Here is a 24,569-nt window from a genome sequence, read left to right as displayed (position 1 = left end):
CTTCCCTCAAGAGCTCTTAAGAGTTACTTTTGGGCACAAGACAGTTTAGTGGTCTCTAGCCCCATCTTTGTACTTTGGGTATTACCACGTTTTGAGCAACTAACCTATTTCTGAATGTAGCTCTGTAATAAAGAGCCTTTAGAGTTCATCCTTTTCTTTTAAGGCTACCACAGCTGCACAAAGTGGAGCATGGAAGAGGGATTTGTCTTGTCAGACTCTTCCAAGAAATGTAGGAGGCTGTAGAAAAGAAAGTGGCTTCAGCAATTCCTGTATCCTCTGAGAAAAGACATTCAGGAAAGTGAGTAGGGAGCTGAGAGCAGAAAGAAGGTGCTCTGTATACTAAAAAGGAGTCCACAAATCAATATCTAGGCTTTTCAAATTTAGTTTTAAACTTAAGCATCTATACACCCTTCCTGTTACCACACTAAGCCTTCCATGAGACCATAAGACTTCTGCTGAGATGTTCAAGTTCCCCACAGAAGAAGCCAAATGCTGTGATTCCAGACTGCCTACAGAATCAGAAGCAACTGCAAGGTGTTGTAAAAATGCAAAAGTTGTTAAAATCCTGTCTGTCTCTGAAACTGGTAGAAGGAGGTTTGATTTAGCTGACATGCTCTTTTGGCTAAACTAAAGCCATTGGAGGAAGGTTAACGTTATCACTTCCAATGAAGTCTTGCCCAACAAGACATAAATATACATGTGCTCTTGTGTAGTGAGGATCTGTTGTGGGTACAGGTAAATGCCATATTCGAACACCTTCTGGACTGGGAATGTGAACAGTGGGAAGCCCCTGCACGCTGCTAGCAAGGATCCTTGCCAAAGCTGGATATGGAAATATAAATAGTTTTCTCGGAAGCTCTTGAAAAAATTTATTCTCTTTCACTCTGTGGGATGGCACAAACTCTAAAAGCTGTCCAGTGGTCAGCTACATTTCCCCCTAGGCAACAACTGACAATGGCACCTGCATTCTTTGCAGCAGGTGTATGTTCATGTTTAGCACGAGTCACTGCTGGACTTTCCAGCTCCAGCCTGGGCATTCTTGAAAATTTTCATCAAACAAGGACCGATGGTAGACTCAATAACAGTTATTTCACAAATCTGTCCTTTTGGAAGTTTTGACATACTGATACACTGCAGATAATTTTAATTTACTTTATTGATAACATCTTCAGATAATATTTCCCCATTTAAAAACCCAAGCCTTTTATGATTAAACCTATTTGATAACAACATTGCCTCATAAGAAGGTAAAATAATCTGGGAATGAAACATTGTATAGGGCTCTTGGAGGCTGACATCTGAATGTACTTAGTGGAGAGGAAACTTTTTTTTTTACTTTCATTTCTTGCTTCTTTTATCCTTAAGCTCAGTAATAAACTAGCACTCTATGGTTAAAAAGTCAGGAGAACAGATGTATGGTAGGAGTCTATCAGGATCTGTATTTCAGCTATGGGGTGTAAATTATAAGGAAGTCCTTCCAAGAAGCTTTGAGAGTATCTAGCTAACTTTCGTTGCAATTATATTGCAACAGTAAAGATGATGATTATCATTATTATTATTCCAGTCACTTGATTGTACTGAAGTAAACACTTCAGTCAAAGTTCATTCAGGGTTCACTATTCAGCTTATTGCTTTTAAGGTGAGTCCTGAAGAAATTTCACTGATCATTGCACATGTTCCAGTCAGCTCCAAGCCATGCTTCTTATCAGGGGCCTGGTTGGACTCTGCTAACTCTGCAAAGCATTTGAAGGCCAAACTACCTCACCAAGCATCACACAATAAATGTTGAAGATTTTGGTGTTAGCAACCACATGCTAAAGTGATTTTACATGACTCTTTTCTCATCCCTGGCTTGTCCTTCACTCTTTTTGTGTACATGTCCCTTTTGAGAGGGAACATGTCTAGTGATTACAGCATGTGGAAGCTTGTTTTTATTACATTTGGTTAAGGTTACTTTACCACAGAGAGCGTGGGTTAGCAGTGAGAGAAGAGAGTTGAAATGTTAGGTGTCTGGATGTAGCTTTGCCCCCAGGTGTGGTGCTGGGTAGATTGTGAGACCAACCTCTGAACCTCACTGCTGTGGCACTCCTGGCACCAGCTGAGAACAACTTAGGGTAAGGGATCTGTTCTAGACCCTACTACAGCCTGCTTCACCCTGTTGTCCCAACAAGCCAACCAAAAGTTCCTGATGTTCCCTCAAACTGCTGGAGAACCTTCTCATGCGATGGAACTGCTTACCGCCCTTACAAAGTTTTCTCAGTTATCAGAGCAAAAAAGGATACACGGTGTTTATCACTGAAGTCCATCAGTCTTAGCAAGGTGTCTCTACCCTCAGCATGGGGCTGTAGAGGAGAAACCAAGGAGGTGAACAAGCTTTCCCAAAGCACATCCCACAGGGAGGTCTCTCCTGTTAGGCAGGACACAGTGCACCACGCTGCCTCTGCCTAGGAGGAATATCAGTGATCTGGAAATCTGTATATGTGCTGGGGGAACTGTGAGGGTCTTGCATCACTTTGTTAATACAGTGACCTATATATATAGAGGTGAGGTTGCCCACTTTTAAGAATTTATTACTCTGCATGTGCTTCTACCCTGCAGGAAGAAGTAGGACCTCAGGCTGCTAGCCTGACAAGCAGACACTTGGATACAGAGGCTGCATTTGCAGATTCACCCTTTCCTCTCCACACATAGAAGTGAGTACATTTACTAGGCCTTGGGTAAAGGCTTCATGGCACCAAGGCTCCTGACACCAGGGCATTACCCCATGAAATTGTCCTTGTAATTGGAGTGCTCTTCTCCCACTTTTCAGGTGAGGGTTGGAGAGAAAAGTTTCATCAGCAGCTTTGGTGGGAACTGAACTGAGCACTCAGGTCATTTCAGACCCCCACACATTGATCCAGACCTCTGGAAGCTCTTGCTTTTTTTTCCAAACTCCCCATAACAAAAAGCCAAAGGCCCAGCCCACAAACGCACAACTGAGTTGTCTGAAGCAGAGGTAGACATCCTGCTTGCACAGGATGTTGTTCTCCTGCAGTCTGTGAAAACCAGGCTGAAATATGGAAGCCATCTCTTTGTTGTCTAAGCCAAGTTTTACACAATCTACCCAGATCTAGAATGACTAGCAATACATCACCAGATGCTGACCATGGATGGCTCCTAGCATGCAACCCTTCTCTTGGTAAAAGTTTTTCTAAAGAAACTGCAACACATCTTGGTGCTCCCATGCATTATCATACTAGATTCTCTCTGTCTCCTGGGTCCATGAATTGGAACCCTTCAGCTGGCAGAGACAAAAGAAGGCCTTTTCCAGCTCCTTCAGAATTTCTCTGCCCTTTTCTTAGGAGCAGATGGCCTGTATTTACTTCTCACTAAGTCTAAGTAGCCACCAGTCTCCCTGTCAAAGTGAGGAGCTGCCAATCAGTACTGGAAATTATGATAGTTTCTGCACCAATGACACATCTTGTTCTGCAATTTAAAATCTAGAAGAATTTAACAAGAGGATATTTCCAATATCAAAGTTCTCTAATGATGTCTTGGCAGAAGTTAACTGACTTTGTCTTACGTGCATGTACTGTCACCTGGATTTGTTGAATACAGGATTCATGGCCTTCCTTTTGGTCCAAACATCAGTCTCATTATTCACTGTATCTTCTTTTCATAGACATTTTTAGCAGTAAGATGCAGTGGATGGCACTGCAGATGGCCTTCATTTTATCTGAATTTCATATACAGGTTTCTGCATGTACCTCAGCTTTTTGCTTTGTGGTTTTAATCTCCCAAACACTGTAGTTGTATTTGCTTAACACAGGAACACATTTCCTCCATATAAAACAACAGCAAGGAGGGAACGGTTCAGAATAACTGTAGGAAGGACTTCACCAGATCAGCAGCTTAATAAAATATCAGACATAGGATGGAGTCTTGGCTTTTTTGGTTTTGTTTTTGGTTTTTGGGGGGTGGGTTTATTGCTTTGAAGAGTTAAGCCACATTTGGAAGCTCTTGAGCAAACCAACAGCACAGCAGCTTTAAGATAACCACTTCCATTTAAGCAAGCACAATAAGCAACTGCAGAATGCACCATACAAGCATTTTGGAGACCCGCCTTCTGGGCTCAGCTGTTAAGTCCAAACAAGCCCCAGAAAGCACAGTGTTCCAGAAAAGCTGGAAATGCTTCTACTGAAAACCTTCACTCTGTCAGAATACTTACGTCTTCTAAAAGGTGGCTGTGTGGAGATGAGCATCTCTGCTTCCTCTTTGACAACAATGGAAATTGGGACAGTTACGATAGCAGGTTGAAAGGCTGAGCCCTATATTTTATACCACTCTCATGGTGTTTTCTGAAATAACATGACAGAGTAACGTTTACAATTGTAATGTATTCCATACATTTTCTGGTATAATCAGTACACAAGAGACTCTTTGGATGTACAGCCACTAAGGAGTAGCACCTACCCTGTTTTGACTCAGATGCAGTATGATCTTTACCCTTTGCTGTAAATTGGCTCAGAGCACATCTTTATGTGTCAGTTTTGTTACTCACTTTCAGATGTTACCAGCTTCCAGCATTATAGAGCTGCTTTGCTGTACATGTGATTTTCATTTTACACATTTTTCAGTTTCTTCATATGCACAAATGAAAAATCCAGCATTCAAGGACATCACATGGTTTATGATACTCTGTGGTGGGACTTTGTGTTCAGAACCGAATGAAGGGATTATCCTCATCCACGTGTGGTATTTTGCAGCTGTAGGAGATACGTTATTATTCCTTGATTTGCAGCTTCCACACAAGCGTGCTGATCTGGTTGCTTTGCAGAAAGCCTTTACAAGTCACTTTGGAGTAGGCCATTTTGTAGCACAAGAGCCCAGTCCTAAGAACAAGTAGTGCTGATACTCAACACCTGCAGCTTGCAAAGGAAAGCAAGGAACCAACCATTTATGTTGGAGGAGTCACTGGTATGTCCTAGACAGAATGAAATATGTGCGGCAGGAAGGGAAGGAGCTTAGAAAGGTACATGTGATTAACTGCATGGTAGATGATGACAGGGAGAGCACATGAGAACAAATGTGGTTTTAACACAGTTTTCCGAACTATTTCGCATCTACTTTACTTCACTTGGAAACTATTTCAGTTCATTTGCAGACAGCAGCATTCTCAAGGACTGCAAATTCAACAAATTTCACATATATAGTATGTTGCATAAAGAAGATACACCACACGGATGTCTCCATGCCCGGAGAAAAAATGGTAAGGAGGCAGCCCTATTCTTTTTAGTTGTGTTACAGAGACTCCAGTTCATAGACAACCTTCTGTTGTCTGAGACCCTGGCTTCAACCAATGTGTGTCTTGTGGAAAGGCTTGTTTCGCATTTGTAGGTGTCAAAGTGAGTGACAAGCAAAAAATAAAGCAAAAACTGCTAAGAAAATGTTGTGGCGGTTGAGCCAGTGGCTGTGATGGTCGAGGGGCCAAAGAGCCTTAGAACAAGAGAAGCCCGTTTGAGCCAGCTCCAAAATTTAAGATCACGCCCTAACTCAGGGTGAGAAAGAAAGCCTCCCACATCAGGCTTCATGGTTCTATGCAGATTCAGTCTGTTTGGTTGGCCTGTTGGCCCTTGCCCGTCACCGCTCCCCCAGAGCTTCCCCATTGGCTCCCCCACCCAAGTCCCGCCTGTGTACCACCCCTGTACCTTCAGACCATTGGTCCCTGATGCTCACCCTGCTCCCGTACAAAATCCTGGACTCTTCATAGTGCTGGGTTCTTCATCCTTGGATCCCCTTCACTGCGTGGCTGCAATAAACCTTCGTCCATGGAACGCTATAGAGAGACCCCTCCTGACTCTTTGTCTCTGGTGACGCATGAGCTGTCCAGCTTGAGTGTGAGTATGTGCTTTTCATGCCTCCATCTGCACAGGCGTGAAAGTTAGCCTGCTAGCGTGCTAAGCGGCACCGCCAGAGCAATCCCTTGCCAGGGACACTTTTGGGAAAACGCAGCGACCTCTCCACCAAGCACCGCACTGCGTTAAGAAAACACATGCCAATATTCCACCTGTTTTGTGTCTGCTGGAATGGTATTAAGCTATATCAACCAACTGTGTGCTTTAGTGCTGAAGTGTGAGCTGCTGTGCTGTGAGCAGTAAGAAGTGGGGGAGTGCAAAGATTAGCTGCCTTTCATTTCTGCATTGCAGAGCTTCCCCCTTCCCCTTCCCATTTTGCTCCCACAAACAAGACAACTCTGAGTTGCTCTGTCCCACTACTTGGGAGTAACACCAGAAGCTGAATTAAGATACTGCTACAAGGACCCGGTTGTTAACATATGTGTGCTTTCCTTTCTGTAAGCCTGGACTTGTTACTGGTTGCCATAAATTACAGAAGATCATGCACTCAGCATAACCTCCGGCTCATATCCTCTGTTAGACACAAACCCCTTTATGGTTAGCTACACCATCATGGCTTTGAGGTTAAATTATTTTGTATAATGCTCACTGCCCCACGGCTTTATTCTCTATTGTTCTTCGTTCAAAATCCCTGAGCCACTCTCCTCTAATTCCGAGTAGGTAATTTAATAGACTGAAGAAGAGTTTTATCCCAAAAATCTCTTTCCTCTCACTTCTTTGCATTGCAGAGCCTCTGACTAAAGCCTCCATACCCAGCAGAGCATGCTCCCTTACTGTTACATCTGCAAATTGTTAGTCAAGATTTGCTGCTCATGCAGGACACAGCAGCTTTGTAAGCAAGTGGTTTTGCATGGAGGGGATAATCCAGCGCCTGAAAAAACTAAAGCTTTTTGATGGAAAAATCTCCATCAGCATGTTCCAAAACTGGCTGCCACCCACCCACCGGCTATGGCAGCAACTGGCTGTCCCCCTGCACTCAGGCCGGCGCTCAGGCTGTGGCTGTGCTCTCCCTGGCCAGCAGGGGCAGGCACTGTGGGAAGTGTGCGGGTGCTGGACCACTAGCAGGGCCTTGTTGCCATTCCCCACCTTCTCAAAGGCCAGGAAGAAGGTGGAAATCAGGCACGGCTCACCCACCAGCCACTAGGGAGAGTTGCTCTTGTCAGTTTTGATCTTGTTTTCTCCTGTACCTCCTGTTTCTCCTGTACCTCCTGTACCTCCACACAGTTTCCAAAGTGACCAAGCTATCATATCTCTCTGTGCACATCCTAGAGGCAGGCAATTTCAGTATGAAGCCCTGCCTTCCTGAATTCAAATCCTAGACGGGTTTGCCAGAGAATAGAAATAATTTTGTACTATGAGTCCTGTTTTCTCCATCCATTTATAAAAGAGAAATATGGAAAGGCAGAGTAAGCGATGGTGTGGACATTGTGTTTGAAGCTGAGGGAACTCCCTAGCATAAAGCTTTTTAGTTGTGCTCTAACACAACTACCTCATCTTGAGCCCAAGATGAAGTTTTAGCATCCCTTTAAACCACTCAGGTTTGCGTAGGTGTGCAGTATGGGTAATTATATGCTTCCAGAATTTCAAAACTATTCCTTTTCTTACTTTCTTCTCAGACCTGTCAGTACTAAAGTTACAGGAAGTAGTTTCTTCTTGCTCTTGCAAGAATCAGTGCTCATCATAAATATAGTATGCAATGATTTAAGAAGAATTTATTTAATTCCAGTGAAAATGTTAGAAATATTGGGACATGCAAGATCTTCATGACATGTTCTGAGTCACGGTGGCCTGGTGGGCACGGAGTTGACCAGAAGGCAGCAGTGCGCTCTTTGGCAAATATGCCCAAGAGCATCCTGGTCTGCATTTGGCAGCACTGCCAGTTCATGGAGGGAACTGACCCCTCCTCTCTACTCAGCCTGTGAGACACATCTGGAGTACTGTGTCCAGTGCTGGATTCATCAGTACAAAAGAACATACTGGAGTGATTTCAGCAAAGGTGCCTTGAAGATTGTTAAGGCACTGGAGTGTCTCTCATATCAGGAAAGGATGAGAAAACTGGGCTTTCTAGCCTGGAGAACAGAAGACTCAGGGGACCTTATCACTGTATATATATATAGTGGGAGAAAAGAAGACAGATCTTATAGTGCTGTCCAGGAGAAGAATAGAAACAGCAGGCACACACTGGAATACAGGAAATTCCACCCAAACCAAAAAATCTTCTTTCCTGTGCAGGTGCTCAAACACTGGAACAGGCAGCCTAGGAAGGCTGTGGAGTCTCCATCCTTAAAGATAGCTCCAATCCAATATTAATGTAGCCCTGAGCAACCTGCTGTGGGCAGGAGTGGCACTGTGCTCCAGAGCTGCCATCCAGCCTCAGTGCCACCACAGTTCTACCCTGTGGTTCTATCACACAGCACTAAGTTCCAACTACTAAATGTGTTGAGGACCTACTAGAGGAAGCAGTACTGCTTTACAGGATAAGGGCAGTTGAAATGATAATAAGTGTAAAGTTTCTAAATTAAAGGTTAAATAAAATATGGTTTTGCACATGGGTTAAAGTGTAAGGCTCACGTACATTTGTCATCTCCAAGACACTCACTAAGATCTTCTGAAGATTTTTTTTCAGCTCTCCATTCACACATTCTGCTGCAAGTCTAAAATTTCCTGAAAGGGGCTGGATTTACCTATATGTAGTTTACACTAAGATTTTGGGCTTCTCTCTGTATACATAGTTCTGGTCTTTCTAAATCTATGCTACAAAAATTCTGTGAGTACTTACATCATCTTCCCACAGAAGATGAACTCCCAGTGTGATTTTCGCTACTCAGAAGCAAGCCATCTCTGAGGGTAGACAGTTCACCCACGTCTTCTGTCTGACTTTTTAAAGTGGAGATTGCCTGACTCATGAAGGGGGTTCTGTGGGTAGATGAAAACCAGGAAGGGTGTAATGGGTGCCACTATTAGCTCCTGAGACACAAATACAGAAACTGTATCACACATGGCAGTAGTTCAACCTACTTGTTTCCTGCCCACCTGAATTGACAAGGAATGAGTGAAAATCTAGTAACTAGTTTAAGCCCAGATTTGACTAAATGCAGTAAGGTATAGATGCAGAGGCTGTCAGCCAGACAATGTGACTGTAAAATGTAGCCTTCCTAAAACCTTTGTATCTCTTCTGAAATTATTTCTAGATTCCATCTTGTATGGATAAGTGCATATCTTACTGGGCTCCTATTGCTGTACATATCAGTAGGCTTGCCTATGCAGTTTTTTGCTTTTTCTTAGATGGAAATTATTATTTTTAAAAATGGGGGAAGGGCCATTGCCCTTTTCCAATGCATTTTTTTCATTCTTTCAGTTCTTCCAGCATCATATCTCAACATAAGTGAATATGAGGAACCATTCCTTTTTTTCTGTTGGTCACTGTGGAAGTTTTGTTTATTAATTGGTTCCTGTCTCTCCAGTCACACTGACATTCCTGTCACTGGTTTCCACCTGCCCACACATGCTTTCCCAGCAGCCTTTCTTGCATAAGCCACAGTTTGTCCAAGTTTCAATGCAAGCAAATAAAAAATGGCTGATCATTACTATCTGAGTTAAAGGAGGCATTATGAGTACTTTATTCTGTTCAGCTAGCAGAAATTCATAGCAGAAACTCAGTGATACAGTGAATCTCATACATTATGGGGAGTGACTCCTGGTGCCAGCTTTCACATCAAGGTCAGCTGAATGGAAAGTGTTTGGTACAGAAAGTGAAAGGCTTGGTCATGCAAACAAGCTGTCAAATTAAAATGAGAACATACCTCCCTGTTTTACACCTAAAATAAAGAAATTGACACAGTGTCAAATTTTCTGATTCCAGAAAAATAACACCTGGGATCTGGTTAATGTTAAAGCTCCAGAGCTGTTAACTATACAAGGAAGTCCTTCACAGCTGGCCAAAAAGTGACTTGCTTTTATGACCCCAAGGAGATGAGGAACTCCGACTGCAAAACTCAGAGAAGTCTTTGTCAGAGCAGAAGGACAAGCAGACAGCACAGGGCTATCTTATTCTCAGGCCAGAACGCAAAGGCATTTTGGGTCTTGACACCAGCTGAGTGACTTGTGTCTGCTTATCCAGTAATCTTGCCTTAATCTTTTCAAGCCCAGCATCTCGACTTGCTGCTTCAAAGACATCTAAGACAAAGGACAATTTTAAGGCAGACTTTGTGTAAGGTATCAGTGCTTGTGCAGTTACCTCTGAGAAGCCAATTCCTGGGAGAAAGCTGGCAACCCACCCAACTGAGCAGGGACTCTCCCCCGACTTTCCACAGCCCCCATTGCAATTTTCCTGTGCTCAGTTTTCATGAGGGACAAGCACTGTCACTGCAGCAGCTGTCAGTTTTCTACCTCTTCTCCAAGTGAACCCGCTCCTGCCCAAGCACTACTGAAAGCTGTTGCTTTGCCTTTACCTCCCAAGGGCAGCCTAAGGTCTGCACCACCAACACTGAGGCTAAGTGCTTTCCTTGCCAAGGAAGGGTACTCTCATCCACTTTCAGGAGCCCACTTCCAAAATTTGGAGTCAAGCTCCAGAACTGATTATGTTCAAGGATTGCTCTCACACAAAAGGTGTCAGGGCAGAAGGAGGCAGCTTTCCCCTGGGCCAGGGGAGTAAGGCCAGGCACTGCCTGGGGTGCTATTAATTCTGAATTCCTCTATTTGTCTGCATTTATACACCTCTATGCACCTGTAAAAATGTTTGTCTCAGCATGTATATGGAGGGCTCATACTTCCAACAAGTAGTTGGTTGTCTCTGACTTCGCCTTCACCCAGGCATGCTATTTTGCAGACCTAGTGAATAATTGTTTTTCATACTACTTTCCACAGCTGTTTTGTGCTCCACAGCTGTTTTGTGCTCCACAGCTAGCAGAGGTTCTCAGCCTCCTGTCCAAACCCCAAAAGTTGAACTTCCCAAGAGGCATGTTCTACCATCACATGAAAAAAGCTGTCAGAAGGGGAGCAAAAGAGAAATACTGACACCCATAACAACAGCACAAATGTGAATCTTGTACACTGTATAGGAGATACAGACATCCACACACCCCAAAAATGCCACAGAAATTGTATTTAAGAAGTAGAGAGCATAGGGGAGCATAAGATACTTTAACAGCTGACTAACTGCCAGCAAGACATTGGCTTGCAGTAAGTGCTAGACAATTTCAGGGCAATGTCTGCTCCTCTTTTCCATGAGTTTGCACAGCTGCACCAGCAGATGTGGACAATTGGCTACTTCTGCTCTAGAGAAGCCTATGGCTTAAAGAGCGCTATATAACCACTGTAAAACTTTGTGAGGAAAATCACATGCTGTCTGGGTACATGCTATCTTGCTCAAGCTACTAATCATCCTCCCTGTGAGTAACAGACTTTATACAAACTTTTAATAAATGGAAGGTAAAAAAACCATCAGGATGCAACAAGCTTTCAGGATGAATGAGAAGTAGGGCCTAGGGTCTATGAAAGAAAAGGAAACTAAATACAGGGTGATGTAATGGAACTGAAGCAAGACATTAGCAAGTAATTGTAAGAAACAGTAGCCAAATGCTGACTCTAACTCGTTTGTTATCGAAGCAAACAGTTTGTCCAAGTGTCACCTCAGTTTTTTCAAATAGTAATAGAAATGTCACTCCTCTGTTGATGACTGAAATTTGAGTAAAAAATCTGGGGCATACATATATTATATATAACAGTGTGTTGTCCTGGGTTTGGCTGGGGGGATAGAGTTTTCTTCTCAGTAGCTGGTACAGTGCTCTGTTTTGATTTTAGTATGAGAATAATGTTGACAACACACCAATATTTTAGTTTTTGCTCAGTAGTTCTTCCCCAAAATCAAGGACTTTTCAGTGTCCCATGCTCTGGCGTTGAGCAGATGCACCAGAATCCATGAGGGTGCATAGCCGGACAACTGACCCAAACTGCCAAAGGGCCATTCCACACCACAGAATGTCGTGCCCAGTGGCTGATTTTTGCTGGGGAGCGGACTGGGCATTGGTCAGTGGGTGGTAAGCAATTGTATTGTGCATCACCTGTCCCTCTTCAGTTTTATTCCTCTCTCTTTTTCATTACTATGACATTACAACTACTACAGAGTAGTATTGTTGTTATTGTTTCAATAATTAAACTGTTCTTATCTCAACCCATGAGATTTACAGGTTTTTTTCTGACTCTCCACTGTGGAGAGGGTGGGGGAGAGAGTGAGCAGCTGCCTGGTACATATTTGCAGCTGGGGTTAAAACATGACATGTGTGTGTGCATACATAAATATCAATATATACATATATATACAACTTCTCAGTAAATGTTCAGAATTTGAATTTTTTCAGTTCAATTTTTTCTTAAAAAGGTCAGGAGGGCCAGTCTTTCAGAGGGCTTTAGTTTTCTAGTCTTTTTTATCAAAGTATGAATAAAGACAAGTGGTTGCCTGGAAAAATATTTCAGATGTAAAATTGAACAATGTTAGATGCATACACTGTCAGGAAAAAAAAAAAAATTTACGTGGCACTAATTCCAGTATCTGATATTGGTTCAGTATATAGACTGTTGAACTTTCTTTCATCTGTCATCCTAGTTTATACCAGCAGCTCAAAAAACAAAACAAGTCATATTTTTAAAAACAAAGGAAGCCCTGCTTAAGTAAAACTCGCTTTTTAATACTTAATGTTCAATGAAGCCAAAGAAGGAAACAGTGATGAAAGCAAGCAAATATGAATTATGAAGAATTTCTCTCCATTTATTCCCAGTAAAAGCTGCTTAATTTGGTCTGACTGCTAAACAGATTAAAAAGTAGATTCAGCTCAAGCAAGTTAAAACTCCCTCTAATGGCAACTGGATAAAGGACAAACTGAAAAAATGGAAAGCATCTCACTGTATTTGAAACCTATTTTTCACTAAGAAAATGTTGATATTAATTCTTTTGAAAAGTGAAACTTTAGCCAGTGCCCAGGAGTCTTTTAAATTACAACAAGTTTTTTTACATTCCTGACATAAAATTTTTATGAGCTTTGTAAGATGTGTTACACAAAAATTTACACATTATGTAAAATGTGCTTTCTCCAACCTGTCTATTGCTTTAACAAAATGGCTTAGAAAAGCACTCAGGACAGATGACTCCTCCCAAACACAAAAATGGTCCTTGTATTCTGCAGCACCACTCCCAACAGAAACTCTAAACTCTTGGAGAGATTACTTAGTTACAGAATCTGGAATTCACAGGCAAAATAAGTATTTAACCTGTGCAGGGAGTGTAATAAAATTAGAAAAAATTACATTCTGCCCACAAATACCAAACAGAAATTGTCCCTAGAAAACCAAGAACAAACATCAGCTCATTTCAATTGGATGAGCACTGTGTGCGGGATTAAAATATTAAGGAAAGTAACCAAGGGATTACCTGTTAGCGCTAGCTGTACTAGCAGCAAAATATAGGAAAAAACTTACAAAGCCACTAATTTAGAAAGCCTCAAGCTCTGTCCTAATGAAATCTAGCAATGCCTTTTCCTATAACCCTGAGGCCATTTCAATTCTCAGATAAATTCTATTGGATATTCTCTTTTATTTCTATCTTTATTTTCTACATGGGAAATACAGACATGGAATTAAAAAACTGAGAGATTATTATTTGATTTCTCATAAGCAGTGATGGCTCTGTGCATCATTTTTATAGCCTGAAGGTCATTTCAATTACTAAAAAACTAAGAATCTCAGGCTCTTGCTGGTCAAAAGTGAAATGTTCTCAGAAGGGAAGTATTCAAGGGGGTAGAAATTCAAAGTAAAGTGAATTGAAAATTAAAAAAAAATTTAAAACTAATTCTAAAAAGCAGACTTTTTATTCAAAAATTGAACTTCAAAAAATGCTGACTTTTCATTCAAAAGCACACTAGAGCCATTCCCCTCAAAACCAATCCAGTAACTCTCCTGCTTTAGCAACAGAAGCTTTTAGAGAGATGTGGAATAGACTAGTCTTTTATGCTAGCATGCACTCCCCCCTCAAAATAAGAAAGGCATATGGAATCTGATCCAAACCTCACTTAAGTAAATAAAGACTCTTGTGAATTCACACTAGCCTCCATGCACTCTTCTTACCTCTTCTCATAGTTACTGGAGGTTCAAAGGAGAAATGACTGCTTACCCCAGCAACTTAAACAGTAAGTACAGTTATAATGGCAGATAAAAACTGTATTTTGAAAGCAAGGCATACTTGCCTGCAAGATGATAGAGACAAGAGAGAGATCAGTCTGTGCTTGTAAGTAAACTCATTTTATTGAATGGTTTGAAGTGCTGCTTAAAATAACAACACTTTACAGTCGGCACATGCAATTTCAATTTAAAAAAATTAAATTTGTTTTTCAGAAAACATGCATAGTTATGTACATCACTTTGAAACAAAAGAAAGCATTACCATTTATTGCAGAAATTCCTCTTTAAAAATCTTTTAAGAGATAAGGCAAGCAGGAGCAATTCTGCAGAAAGCAAAGCTTAGAAACTCTCTACTCTGGAAGTTTATTCATTCAGAGACATTAGTAACTGCAGAAGAAGGTCGTTTAAGGATGGATTCAACTGAAAATGACAGTGGCTCAGTTGTTGAAAATTTTGTTGTGGCCTGTTTGACCCCAAAGAAGTCTTTTGCACATTTGTCTGCAGTAAACTTGTATTTTTGGTTCTCTTTAACAGCACACTCTCTGTATTTCTTAGAAGCATCTTCAAAAGTCTCCTTCACAAATGACATTCTTAACTCTGCTGTTGGAGTGTCAGGAAATGTCTGATGGAACAGTGTCTGAAATGCACTGTACTTGAGTGGTGGAGCGGGTTTGGTACTGTTTTTGCTGATCTTGCTTAATGTCTGTTCCTGAGGAGACAGAGAACCCTTATCAGAAATTTGGGAGAAAGTCCTTTTTGGAGGAGAGAACGCTGACCTCTCACGAGCTTCCTGGTGAAGGCATAGTATCTCATTACGTGACTGCTGAATGTCTCGTGTGTGAGTCAGAACGAATGAATTTTCCAGTTTTGGAGGCATGATGTCATGCTCAGTGTTTGGACAGTCCTGACTTTGTGAGACCTTGGCATCCCAACCTGCCCCAGGTTTGAGAGCTTGTACAGCAGTAGCATTTAACAGGCATTGCTGGTAGAGGAGAGCATCGCTAATGGGGCCACATTTTGGCCACACTAAGAACCTAGAAGACAGGGGATACTGCCTGTAGGTAGTAGCTACACTGACATTCGAAGAAATTAGTTCCATGTTGCTAGGTCCTGAATACTGCATCGTTAGATCAAGGCAGGTTGGTAAAAAATTGGAAAATTCCTTGTTTGGATTATCAATTTGAGAAGTGTTGAAGGCTGTTTTATATGAATTGTATTCAGCTCCACGCACCATACGGTTAGGGAGAAAAAGGGCAGCTGCTTGTGTAGCTTCCATCATCTCTCTCTCTTTATACTCTCTCTCTAGCATAATGTTCTCCAACTCTTTATCAGCAAAAGCCCGTCTCTTTCTCATCCTGTCACTTACAGGAGGTGGCAAGGGTGAATTCCCTCCCAGGTAAGAGTCTGTTGGAATAGGACGGTAACCTAAAACAACAAAGCAGTATTAGGAATGAAGCCACTTAAGAAAAACGTTAAAGCTGTGTTTGTACTACAGCTCCATGAGCCAGTCCCGCCAAGCACTGTGCACTTGCCACAGACCCTGGTCGCCATCAGCTCCTACAGAAGTCACCATGACACAGAGGCTTAGCAATCAGGCACATTCAGTTCCTTGGTGTAGATAAACAAGCCCTGCTTTTTTGACATGTGTAGTATCCCTCAAAGCTAGCTGATTTGTAACTTTTTAAATAGCAGTTCCAAACAAACAGATCGAAGAGGGAGGGGGAAAAAAAAAAAAAAGACAAAGCCCAGCCGTATATTATGACTGATATTCCATCATGAGGCTTAAGGAGAGAGATAACCATTCACTTTTAACACACATACAAAGCATTCAAATATTTTATTTCTTCTGAACTAGAACTTCAATAAAACATAGAAATTTAGTTTCCAGTGTATTCAATTACCAAACTTCTTGGTTTAATTTAATATAACAGGTAAGGTCCAATCCTGTTTGCTCTACCCAGACAAGCAATTCCATTGACTAAATGGAACTATTTACAGGAGTCCGGAGAACAGGATTTTACCTGTTTTCATCCCCATTCCTCTCAAAAAGGTTTCCTCTTTTCCAATGAAGATACCTATATCTACAGCTGGTGTCTTTTCTATTTTCTAAAGATGAATCACTATGTACAGACTGCTAGAGATGGTAGAATATCCCAAGGAGAACTAGGAGAAAAGAAAAAGACAGTTAAGATAAATTAGAGGAAAGAATACAGAAGAGTTTTCAGAAGAGTGAACTGTAGATGTAAATTAGAGGTTTCTAAAAGGACCAACTATTAACAGAGCTTGCATAGGCAAAGAAAAGAGCTTTCTATTTCAGAAAAAAAAAAAAAAACTGAATTGAGAAGTACAGTGATTTATAGGGATATAGTCTGGAAAGTAATTAAAGCAGACATAGGAATAAATACGTGCACAGTCCCAAAAGGGTATGGGGAAAGAAATACACCCTTTCACTAAAATACCGACATTTAAAATTTCATTCTTCCACAGTTAATATTTTTGACAGTAAAAAAATTAAGCACCCGATTATGCAGCTCTTACTATTGATAATGTTGCAAACGGTACTGCTGTGTTAGGTGTTCAGATTAAAAGAAAAATGAATCAATTTACTCCTTTGCTGATAAAAATACCCGCAAATAAATTACCCTGCACTGCAAAACACTGCTGGGCAGCCATGTAAAAAGACTGCCAGCTTGTAACAGTAACACTCAAATTTCAAACTACCGTTGCTAGCATTTCAGGCATTATTTTGGGCGGAGGGGGCACGGAACTGAAATTCTGCCACATCGATTCGAAGGGCAGGAGCCTCCGTCGCCCGGCGCTGGCAGCGGGCCGCGCTTTAATGCCTATTTCGGGAAAGGACGCTGCGTTTCACGCGCGTTCCCGAGCCGACGCGCCTCGGACGGGAGGTGTGGGTCCTCCCGCGGCAAAGCGGAGTTTCCCCGCTGCCAGCGGCGCTGCGGGGCTGAGGGCAGCCGTGGGGGGGCAGGGGATGCTCTTACCTTCCAGGATGCTCTTGGCCAAGAGGCTGGGCGTTCGGACGTGCCTCTGGTAGACGGCTTTGCGCTCCAGGCTTGCCTGCTTCCCCGTCAGCCCCTTCTTGTCCTAAGAGACCGATCGAATGGCGCCGTCAGACCGGGGCCGCCCGTCCCGTCCCTCCGTGTCGCGCCGCCTCCCGTCCCCCCTCACCTCGGTGGCCTGTTGCCGTCGGAGCGCCACCTGGGCGGCCATGACGCGCTGCCGCTCCACCACTAGCAGGCAATTGGCGCACTGGCAGTCGCGCCAGCGGCAGAACCGCTTGTGTCCCTTCAGGCACGACACCACGCCGTGGTTGCGGCACCGGGCGCACTTGGGCGTGCGGCTCAGCTTCCGCGGTTCGCCCCGCCGCGGAGCCGCCGCTGCCTCCTCGCCTTCCTCCTCCTCCTCCTCCTCCTCCGGGCCGGTGCTGCCGCGCGGCGCGCCGCGTGCCTCGTCCGGCTCCCCTTCCAGGCTCTCCACGTCGATCTCCCAGTCGGCGGCGGCGCGTTCTTCAGCCATGGCTCCTCGGCGGCGCAGCTGCAAGAGAGGGGTCAGGCCTCCCGCCCCCGCGGCGGAACGGCAGCCGGAGCACGCCCGGCTTCCGAGGTGCCCGCCTGCAACCCCGCCGAGATGCGCCCCTGTCGGGAAGTCACGGCAGAGACCGCCTGGGATGTCGTCTTCCCCCTTACCGTCAGCTCGGGTCTCTTGCGCACGACCCACGCGGGGCCCAGTTTAGCCACGATGGACACCTCACCCCCTCCCTCCCGCCCCGGCTTGCGGGGAACTGCGATCGCCCGCCGCAGGCAGCAGCGCGTCTCCTGCAGCGAAGGATGTGGGAGGAACCGTGCCAGGGCAATGCCCCGCGCTGCAGCGCTACAAGTCTGTCAGGTCTTCACAGGGTCCTGCTTATTACAGGATCCCGAGAACCCTGCCAGCTGCGTTCAAACTTGGGAGACAGGCAGAGGACAGCTGGACTTCACACATCGCCGCTGTCCGCTCCAGCAACCAAGGGCAGTATGAGCTCCTAGAGCTCTCTGCGGAAGCTGCATCTTCAGACCCTCACCTGCTCTCCCACACGACCTCCCCGTCCTTGCTCCTGCACACTGCACTTACCAAAGGCAGGTAGTGCAGGAAGCAGGCAGCCCCCACCTCCCCGCAGTTCGCAAGGCGTCGCTGCCCCAGACCGGCCGGAGACAAGGAACTCCCGATCCCCGTACCTGGGGCTGACAGGCTCCCCGACAGCCGGGACGCTGCGCCGTCGGGGGGCTGGCTGCGTGGCGGAGCGGCCGTGCGGTGCGCGGCTGTGGGTGAGCGCTGGCCGGGCCGGGCCGGGCCGGGCCGAGCCGAACCGAGCCGAGCCGAGCCGAGCCGAGCCGAGCCGAGCCGAGCCGAGCCGAGCCGCGCCCGCCCCGAGGAGCAGCGCCCGCCGCCGCCGCCCCGCCGCGATATCAGCGCCCGCCACCGCCGCCCGCGCCGCCCATTGGGCGCCCGCCTCGCGGCCGCCGCTCCCATTGGCCCGGGCGGCCAAAGCCCCGCCCCCCGCGCGCGTGCCGGCCGGCCGCTCGTGGGTACGGGAGGGCGCGGAGCGGAAACGGGAGTGGGCGATGAGGGGGTGAGCTTTCATTTCGGGGCGAAAAAGAAGTGGGAGAGGAAAAGAAGGGAGAAAAGACCGTAGAGCTCGTGATGGTCACAGCTAAGAAACCCGCTCCGCAGGCGGGCGGCGTCCCCCTACCTGAGGAGCGAGCCGGGGGCGCGGGTTTAAAAGCCTCAAACAGCCACCGCGTTTTTCGTTTGCGGTCGTTCCCGTTGCTTGACCCGCGAGTGGAAGGTACGCGTAGCAATGGCCTGTTTTCCCGAATCTGAAAATGTGGCAGAATCCTTTCCTTTCGGGAATTAAGGCGAGGAAAAATACTCGTTTATTTTTTAGCATTCCTTCCCTTCAGCGGGAACGTTTTCCACCGACCACTGAGGTACTAACTGACTTTATTCCCTCCCCTCCCTGATGGAAGCTGCTCTTTGGGAGCTGGGTAATGTCCATTCTCTCCCAAGTTAGAGAGCGACCGAAATTGTGACCCACAAACTCTTAGTCGTGCCACTGAGATGCTAGAGCTCCGTGCTTCCGCTTCTGAAAATAGAAATTCCCAGAGGCAGAAATGGACAGAAAACACCTCGGCCGCGGTGAGCACCGGGCAGGGGAAAAACTGGTGAATTTAAACATTTTTTGCCCAGGAAAAAAAAAAAAAAAAAGGCATGCGGGAGAACATTATTTTCCCACCAGTGTGTTCTGATCGCAGTCTAACGATATGCAGAACATATGGCCGAAACTAGTTTCCTAAAAAGGGAAAATATTTTGCTCTTTCCCTGAGAAGGGCGTGTGTATAATAAATACGGACAATATTCATGTATATAATAAACACGGGCATCCACTCACGGTAAGCACACGGACCAGCTGCCGGCCACCGGTTCGGCACGGAAAAACCCTGCTCTTGCAGCCCTTCGGGACAGAGGCCATCGGGCGAGTGGCGCAGGCGGGCAGCTCCGTGAGGAGGCGGGGACCCGGCGCCCGGAGCTGGCACCAGCAGGGCACCAGCCCTTCCCGTCGCGCCACGGGCTGCGGGCACCCGCGAGGAAAGAGGGAGGCTTTGTCCCCGGGGACGTTTGTCGTCCTCGAGCCGCACCGCCGGGAGAGCGGGAAGAAGGAAGCGCATCCCCCGACGGCAGGTATTATTCATCTCAAAAGAGAGCCCGGCTACTGTTTGACTTACAAGCATGACTAAAAGGCAAATACCCAAGGAATTCCACTTTCCCCCTTGGGGTCCCTCTTAAAAGGCACAAGCATGACAAAGGACCTGCTAGGTTAGGAAACAGAAGTCGCCTTTGTCTGTAAACCGACACCAAATTACAAAGTACGATTCTGTGGTCCGCTGGAGTAAATTACAAAACAGCTCGCCTCCTGTTTACTTTATCCACAGGGAGCTGTGAAACCCAGCCACGATTTTAAAGCGTGTTTGTATAACTTTCTTCTGCTCCTGTTGTTTGCGCTCGGCTCCGCAGCGCGTTTGAGCTGCCCTGCAGCCACTCCTCTCTCTCTCCAGGCTGGAAGAAGAGGTGCCTCTGCCGTCCCCCGGCGGGACGCACCCGCGGGAGAAGGCGGAAAGCGATCTCCGGCGCTGCTTCTCCCACTCAGTCCTCCGCTTTGGTCCGTGGCGTCAGCCGTGCCCGCTGTGAGCTGACAGGGGCACATGCGGCGCCGTGCCGTGCTGGGAAAGGCGCTGATTTCCACGCGAGGAGGGGCTTTGAAGCCCGCCATGTGCAGCTGTGATCCACCTGCCCCGCACAGCGCTCCCAGCACAACGCCCCGCCGCCGAGCCAGCCCAGATGCCTGCGGGGCCCGGGGCCGACACCCGCGGCCGCGGCTGCTGAGGTGCTCCGAGGCTCCTCCAGAGCCTCCGCCGCGCAACCTCGCCCTCGCCTTCCCCTCCCGTGCGTTGCCACGGGGGTGCCCCCAGGAGCCAGGCTGCCCAAGGCGGGGTGGGGGCGTGCCAGACCCCGAGGGAGGCCGGGGATGGCTCCTCAGGCCTCGCAGGCGGCGGGGCTGCGCCTCTTGCAGCAGCGCCCTTTCCCGAGGGGCGGAGGAGCAGCCCCGGGGCCCTGTGAAGGCTGCACACTCGCCTAGCCCGAAGGCTAGCGGCAGCCCCGGGGCCCTGTGAAGGCTGCACACTCGCCTAGCCCGAAGGCTAGCGGCCCCGGAGCGCCCAGCGCTAGGCCCTGCTTTACATCATGGCTCTGCGGGCAGGTGCAGGTGCAAGTGCCGCGGTCCCCCGCGCCTGGCCTCCCCAGCCCTCCCTTCCTCCGGGGAAATTTATTAGCGAGGTTAGGGCAGGCTAACCAAACGGCAACTCCGGGCGCAATTTCCCCGGAGGAATGCTTTGATCCTGCCCTCTCTCCGCGCCGTCGAGGGCAGATTGCAATGACAAACGCGGGCGATCCCAGCCGCTTGTTAGGTCAGAGATGTTACCGTTTAATGTGAAACAAATTGCCCCTGCCTGCGCCCCGCCCGCCGGCCCCTTCCTTGCCCTTCTCGGGTCCCGGTGCCCGGGCGGGGGTCCCGCCGTGCCTGCGCCCAGATCCAGCCCAGGATCGGGCCCGGACGGAAGGGGTTCTCCTCCACGAGTTACCGTGTATTTGCTATAGCGAAGATGTTTGACATTTTGCGGGTGATCTCAGCTGTGGGAAGTAGAGGAGGGGGATAGGGAAAAGGAAGAAAAAAAAAAAACCTACACCAAAAAAAAACCCCCACCAAGTCATCACCTTTTCCTGTGCTATACAATCTGTACAAACCGTGATTTCTTCTGCAGGCTTTTTTTTGTTGTTGTTAAATGTCGATTTTATATAGATATGTGTGTTAGACAACCTCTGTCTCTTGTAAATAGCATTTAAGCAAACCCTAGCACTAAAATAAACCTGGATAAGATTTTTATTCATGACATAGACCTTTCTAAACTTATATACCTTAGAATATTTTTAACAAGCAAGTTTTTCAGTTTGGATTTGGGGTGGGTATCTTTGGTTTTGAGGGGCTTTTGATATTCTGTTTTAAACGAGCATTTAATTGTTTATGTTTTAAATATATTGCTGCCTAACATATTTGTAGGTACAGAGTCAGAGGAGGAATTTTCTGGTTTTCCTATATGCCAGTCAAGTAAATATAATAAATACATATTATAAGGAGGTAAGAAACGTTGAGGTAACATATTCACTATAGCATGATAATGGAAGAAAATTTTATTGTATGTGACAGTGATACCTCTGCCTTTGTAAGAATGTTTGCTTTGGCAAGGAGGGCAAGGGTTAGCCTCTTTATAGGAAGACTTGCTTATCATACCAGGATAATCTTCTGTCCTACTAAACTGGAATGGTATCAAAAGCAGTTTGGGTGAACAGAGCAAAACTGGCGCTTCTGACACAGTTAGTGAAAGTCTGACAGGCAGTCCAGAGTCATCACTGAAAGGATTCACATGGACATAGACAGGGTGCAACAGATTTTCCCATTTACAATCCTTCTCACCCTGGCAGCTGAAAGGATGAGCTCTAGGAAGGGAAAGGAATGAAGTGTAGAGGAAGGGCAGTTGTGCCCTCTGCAGCTGGAGGCTCTGCTCACTTATTGGGCCATACCGAGGGGGCACAACAATTTGGCCCATGCCTCTGCAAACAGGACCACACAGTTCTGGTGGTCATTTGGTGAAGCAAGAAGAAACATCTCAGTGAAATAGAGCAGCCTCTTCTGCAGCCTCCAGATTCGTGGCCAGGGGATATGAGGGCAGACCTAGAGAGACTATAAGTCAAAACCAGTCCAAACCAATCCCCATCCAATCCTGTGCTAAAATTTTGAATTAAAAAAGAAAAAAAAAAGGCATGAGGAGGGCTTGTGTGCCATTTGTAGCAGCTTTGCTGGGGCTCATAAACAAGGCTGACCTTTGGTTTGCCAGGATTTAATAGGCCAGTAGACATTTGGCAGGTCTCTTGCTAAAATGTACTAGAAAGTTGGATCAGCTCTCAGCATGAATATCAAGAATCCACTATGCAAGCAGTGAGCACAGCAAATTGTCAAGTCAGCAACTAATGTACTTCACTATAATCTTCCCAAATGTCTTAAGTAGTTTGGCAAATCTCTTGTTGCAATAAATTCTAGTGAAGTTTTGGGGTTTCGGTTTTTTTCAACATATGGCCTTAAAAAGTTACTTAGCCAAGAATATTTTTAGACTCAGTGCAGAGTTTGCTGGAGATGTTTTCTCAAAATTTGTTTGCACTCTGGCAGTTTTATTCAAATGTCAACCAGATGCAGAAAGTGTGGGGGTTGGGGTTTTATTTTACAGTCCTGGAAAGTAAAGGTCAATGCTCTGCAACATAAATTGTCTTTTTGATTGCCATATTTTAGCAGAACAGCAAGAAGTCTTACTAATAAACTGGTTTGTGGTGTTTTGTTTTGTTTTTCTTCCCTCAGGATGCATTATAATCATATGTAAAATATTTTAAATGCCAATAAGACACCTGCTAAATCAAATAAGTTGGGTAGGCTATGCTGTGCTTAGCACTAAAAATTCAATCATATAACTGCAACTAGCCAGATTGTAGCATTGCAGTCTCTGAGCAGCCTTACTGAAATTAATAGGATGACCTGAGGTAGCAGTCAGCACAAAAAACAGCATCAAAATCTGGCAATATATCAGGTAAAACAAGCCAGCCAGCCAGCCTCAGGCCAAATGATACATGTGGGTCTCTAGGCCGCATTTGTTACTCTCCAATTAGCAAGAAAGCTTTGTAGAACCATTTTTAGATTGTGATATTGTACCATACTAATACAAGTATCAGACTCTGCCTCATTGTGGATCCGCTGTGGAGTATACAGATGCCTGAGATGGTAAAGGGGGAAGATATGAATCTCAACAATCACAACATGTCAGAGTGAATGCAAGACAATTGGGCTCTCTGAAAACTGGCAGAAAACACAGTGGGCTACATCACCACCTGTGACATTTCCACCAAAGCTCTCAGAAGGATTTTACCATCTATCCTTGTAAGAACAAACACTGAAAATCAGATAAGCTTGTGCTGTAACTCGCAGTCAAGGAGATCTATCTCTGCAGCACATGGTATGGGGAGGTACTGAGAACTCTCACTCTTGTGATTCTTGGACATCAGTTGAGAAAACAGCAAGACGTGTACTCCCAATACAGCAAATATGATGCTGTCATGTCACAAACTCCTCTCATAATTAAAAGAAAGCATTTATGGGTGCAGAGTCCCATTCCACAAGATTTTAGGTGATGTTTGAGGTAGAAGAGAATTCTGCTACTATACAAATAAAATCAGAGCCCTTTTAAAATTTATTTTCTTCTTTTTTGGCTAGTACTTCTGCACATCTTCTGTTTAGGACTCTGTAAATAGAACCCTTTCATTGGAGGTGTTTTAAGTACCCCAGGCAGACTGGAAAAATTTTTCAATATGCCACACTTGGTCTCTACAACATTTCTACTAAGTATTTTGGAGAGGGAATGAATAAGACTCCTTCCAAACTCTGTCTCAGCTGCCATCATTGGGACCTCTGGCTCTTCCCAGAGCCAATACAAATGGAGGGCTGACACCAGCGTCAGCTTCTGAAGGGGTGGTATTGCCCCCACAGGCAGAGAAGCTGGTGCCCTAGCTGGACACAGCACCTACCTGCTAAGGGGCATTTAGGACAATCTCATTCCCTGCTTCTCTTGCCCTGCTTTTAGTGCACTCTTGGATGCAGTGCTAAGAAGTGGTTTTGCACACACTCTTACCAGGCAGAGGTATATATTCCTGATCTTGTGAATTTGTCCCATGGCAGAAGGGAGCTGAACCGAAGTCTCCATTCTTGTTCTGGCTTATATCCGTGAAGAGGAGCACAGGAGCTGTGTTCAAACCCATTTCTTCTCGCAAGAGCACCTGCTCATTGAAAGGCTT

The 24,569-nt window shown here is 45.7% G+C and overlaps 1 protein-coding gene across 2 annotated transcripts; it reads right to left on the bottom strand.

Annotated features, from left to right (window-relative positions):
* Positions 1–14,170: 14,170 nt before the first annotated feature.
* DMRT2 (doublesex and mab-3 related transcription factor 2) lies at positions 14,171–18,455 on the bottom strand. Of its 2 annotated transcripts, none has more exons than XM_069002302.1 (4): positions 18,299–18,455; positions 17,253–17,618; positions 17,066–17,168; positions 14,171–15,491 (listed from the first exon to the last, which is right to left on the bottom strand). In XM_069002302.1, exons 2-4 carry the CDS (start codon positions 17,598–17,600, stop codon positions 14,434–14,436), a joined length of 1,509 nt encoding a protein of 502 aa, XP_068858403.1. In that variant the 5' UTR covers positions 17,601–17,618; positions 18,299–18,455; the 3' UTR covers positions 14,171–14,433. The 2 variants fall into 2 exon arrangements, with proteins under 2 accessions (XP_068858403.1, XP_068858402.1); XM_069002301.1 differs by lacking the exon at positions 18,299–18,455 and adding an exon at positions 18,195–18,290.
* Between the last annotated feature and the right edge of the window lie 6,114 nt (positions 18,456–24,569).

Source organism: Aphelocoma coerulescens (assembly GCF_041296385.1).
Source record: "Aphelocoma coerulescens isolate FSJ_1873_10779 chromosome Z unlocalized genomic scaffold, UR_Acoe_1.0 ChrZ, whole genome shotgun sequence".
NCBI lineage: Eukaryota > Metazoa > Chordata > Aves > Passeriformes > Corvidae > Aphelocoma > Aphelocoma coerulescens.
Note: the sequence above shows the minus strand (reverse complement) of the source record. Positions and strands in the feature narration are given on the sequence as shown.

What these genes read in the sequence shown, in the direction of transcription:
- DMRT2 (XM_069002302.1), bottom strand. Translation starts at nt 17,600, where the DNA reads ATGGCTGAAGAACGCGCCGCCGCCGACTGGGAGATCGACGTGGAGAGC. An exon ending in GACGGCAACAGGCCACCGAG is followed by an intron (nt 17,169 to 17,252) that starts GTGAGGGGGGAC and finishes TCGGTCTCTTAG; the next exon opens with GACAAGAAGGGGCTGACGGG. An exon ending in GGCCAAGAGCATCCTGGAAG is followed by an intron (nt 15,492 to 17,065) that starts GTAAGAGCATCC and finishes TTGTTGTTTTAG; the next exon opens with GTTACCGTCCTATTCCAACA.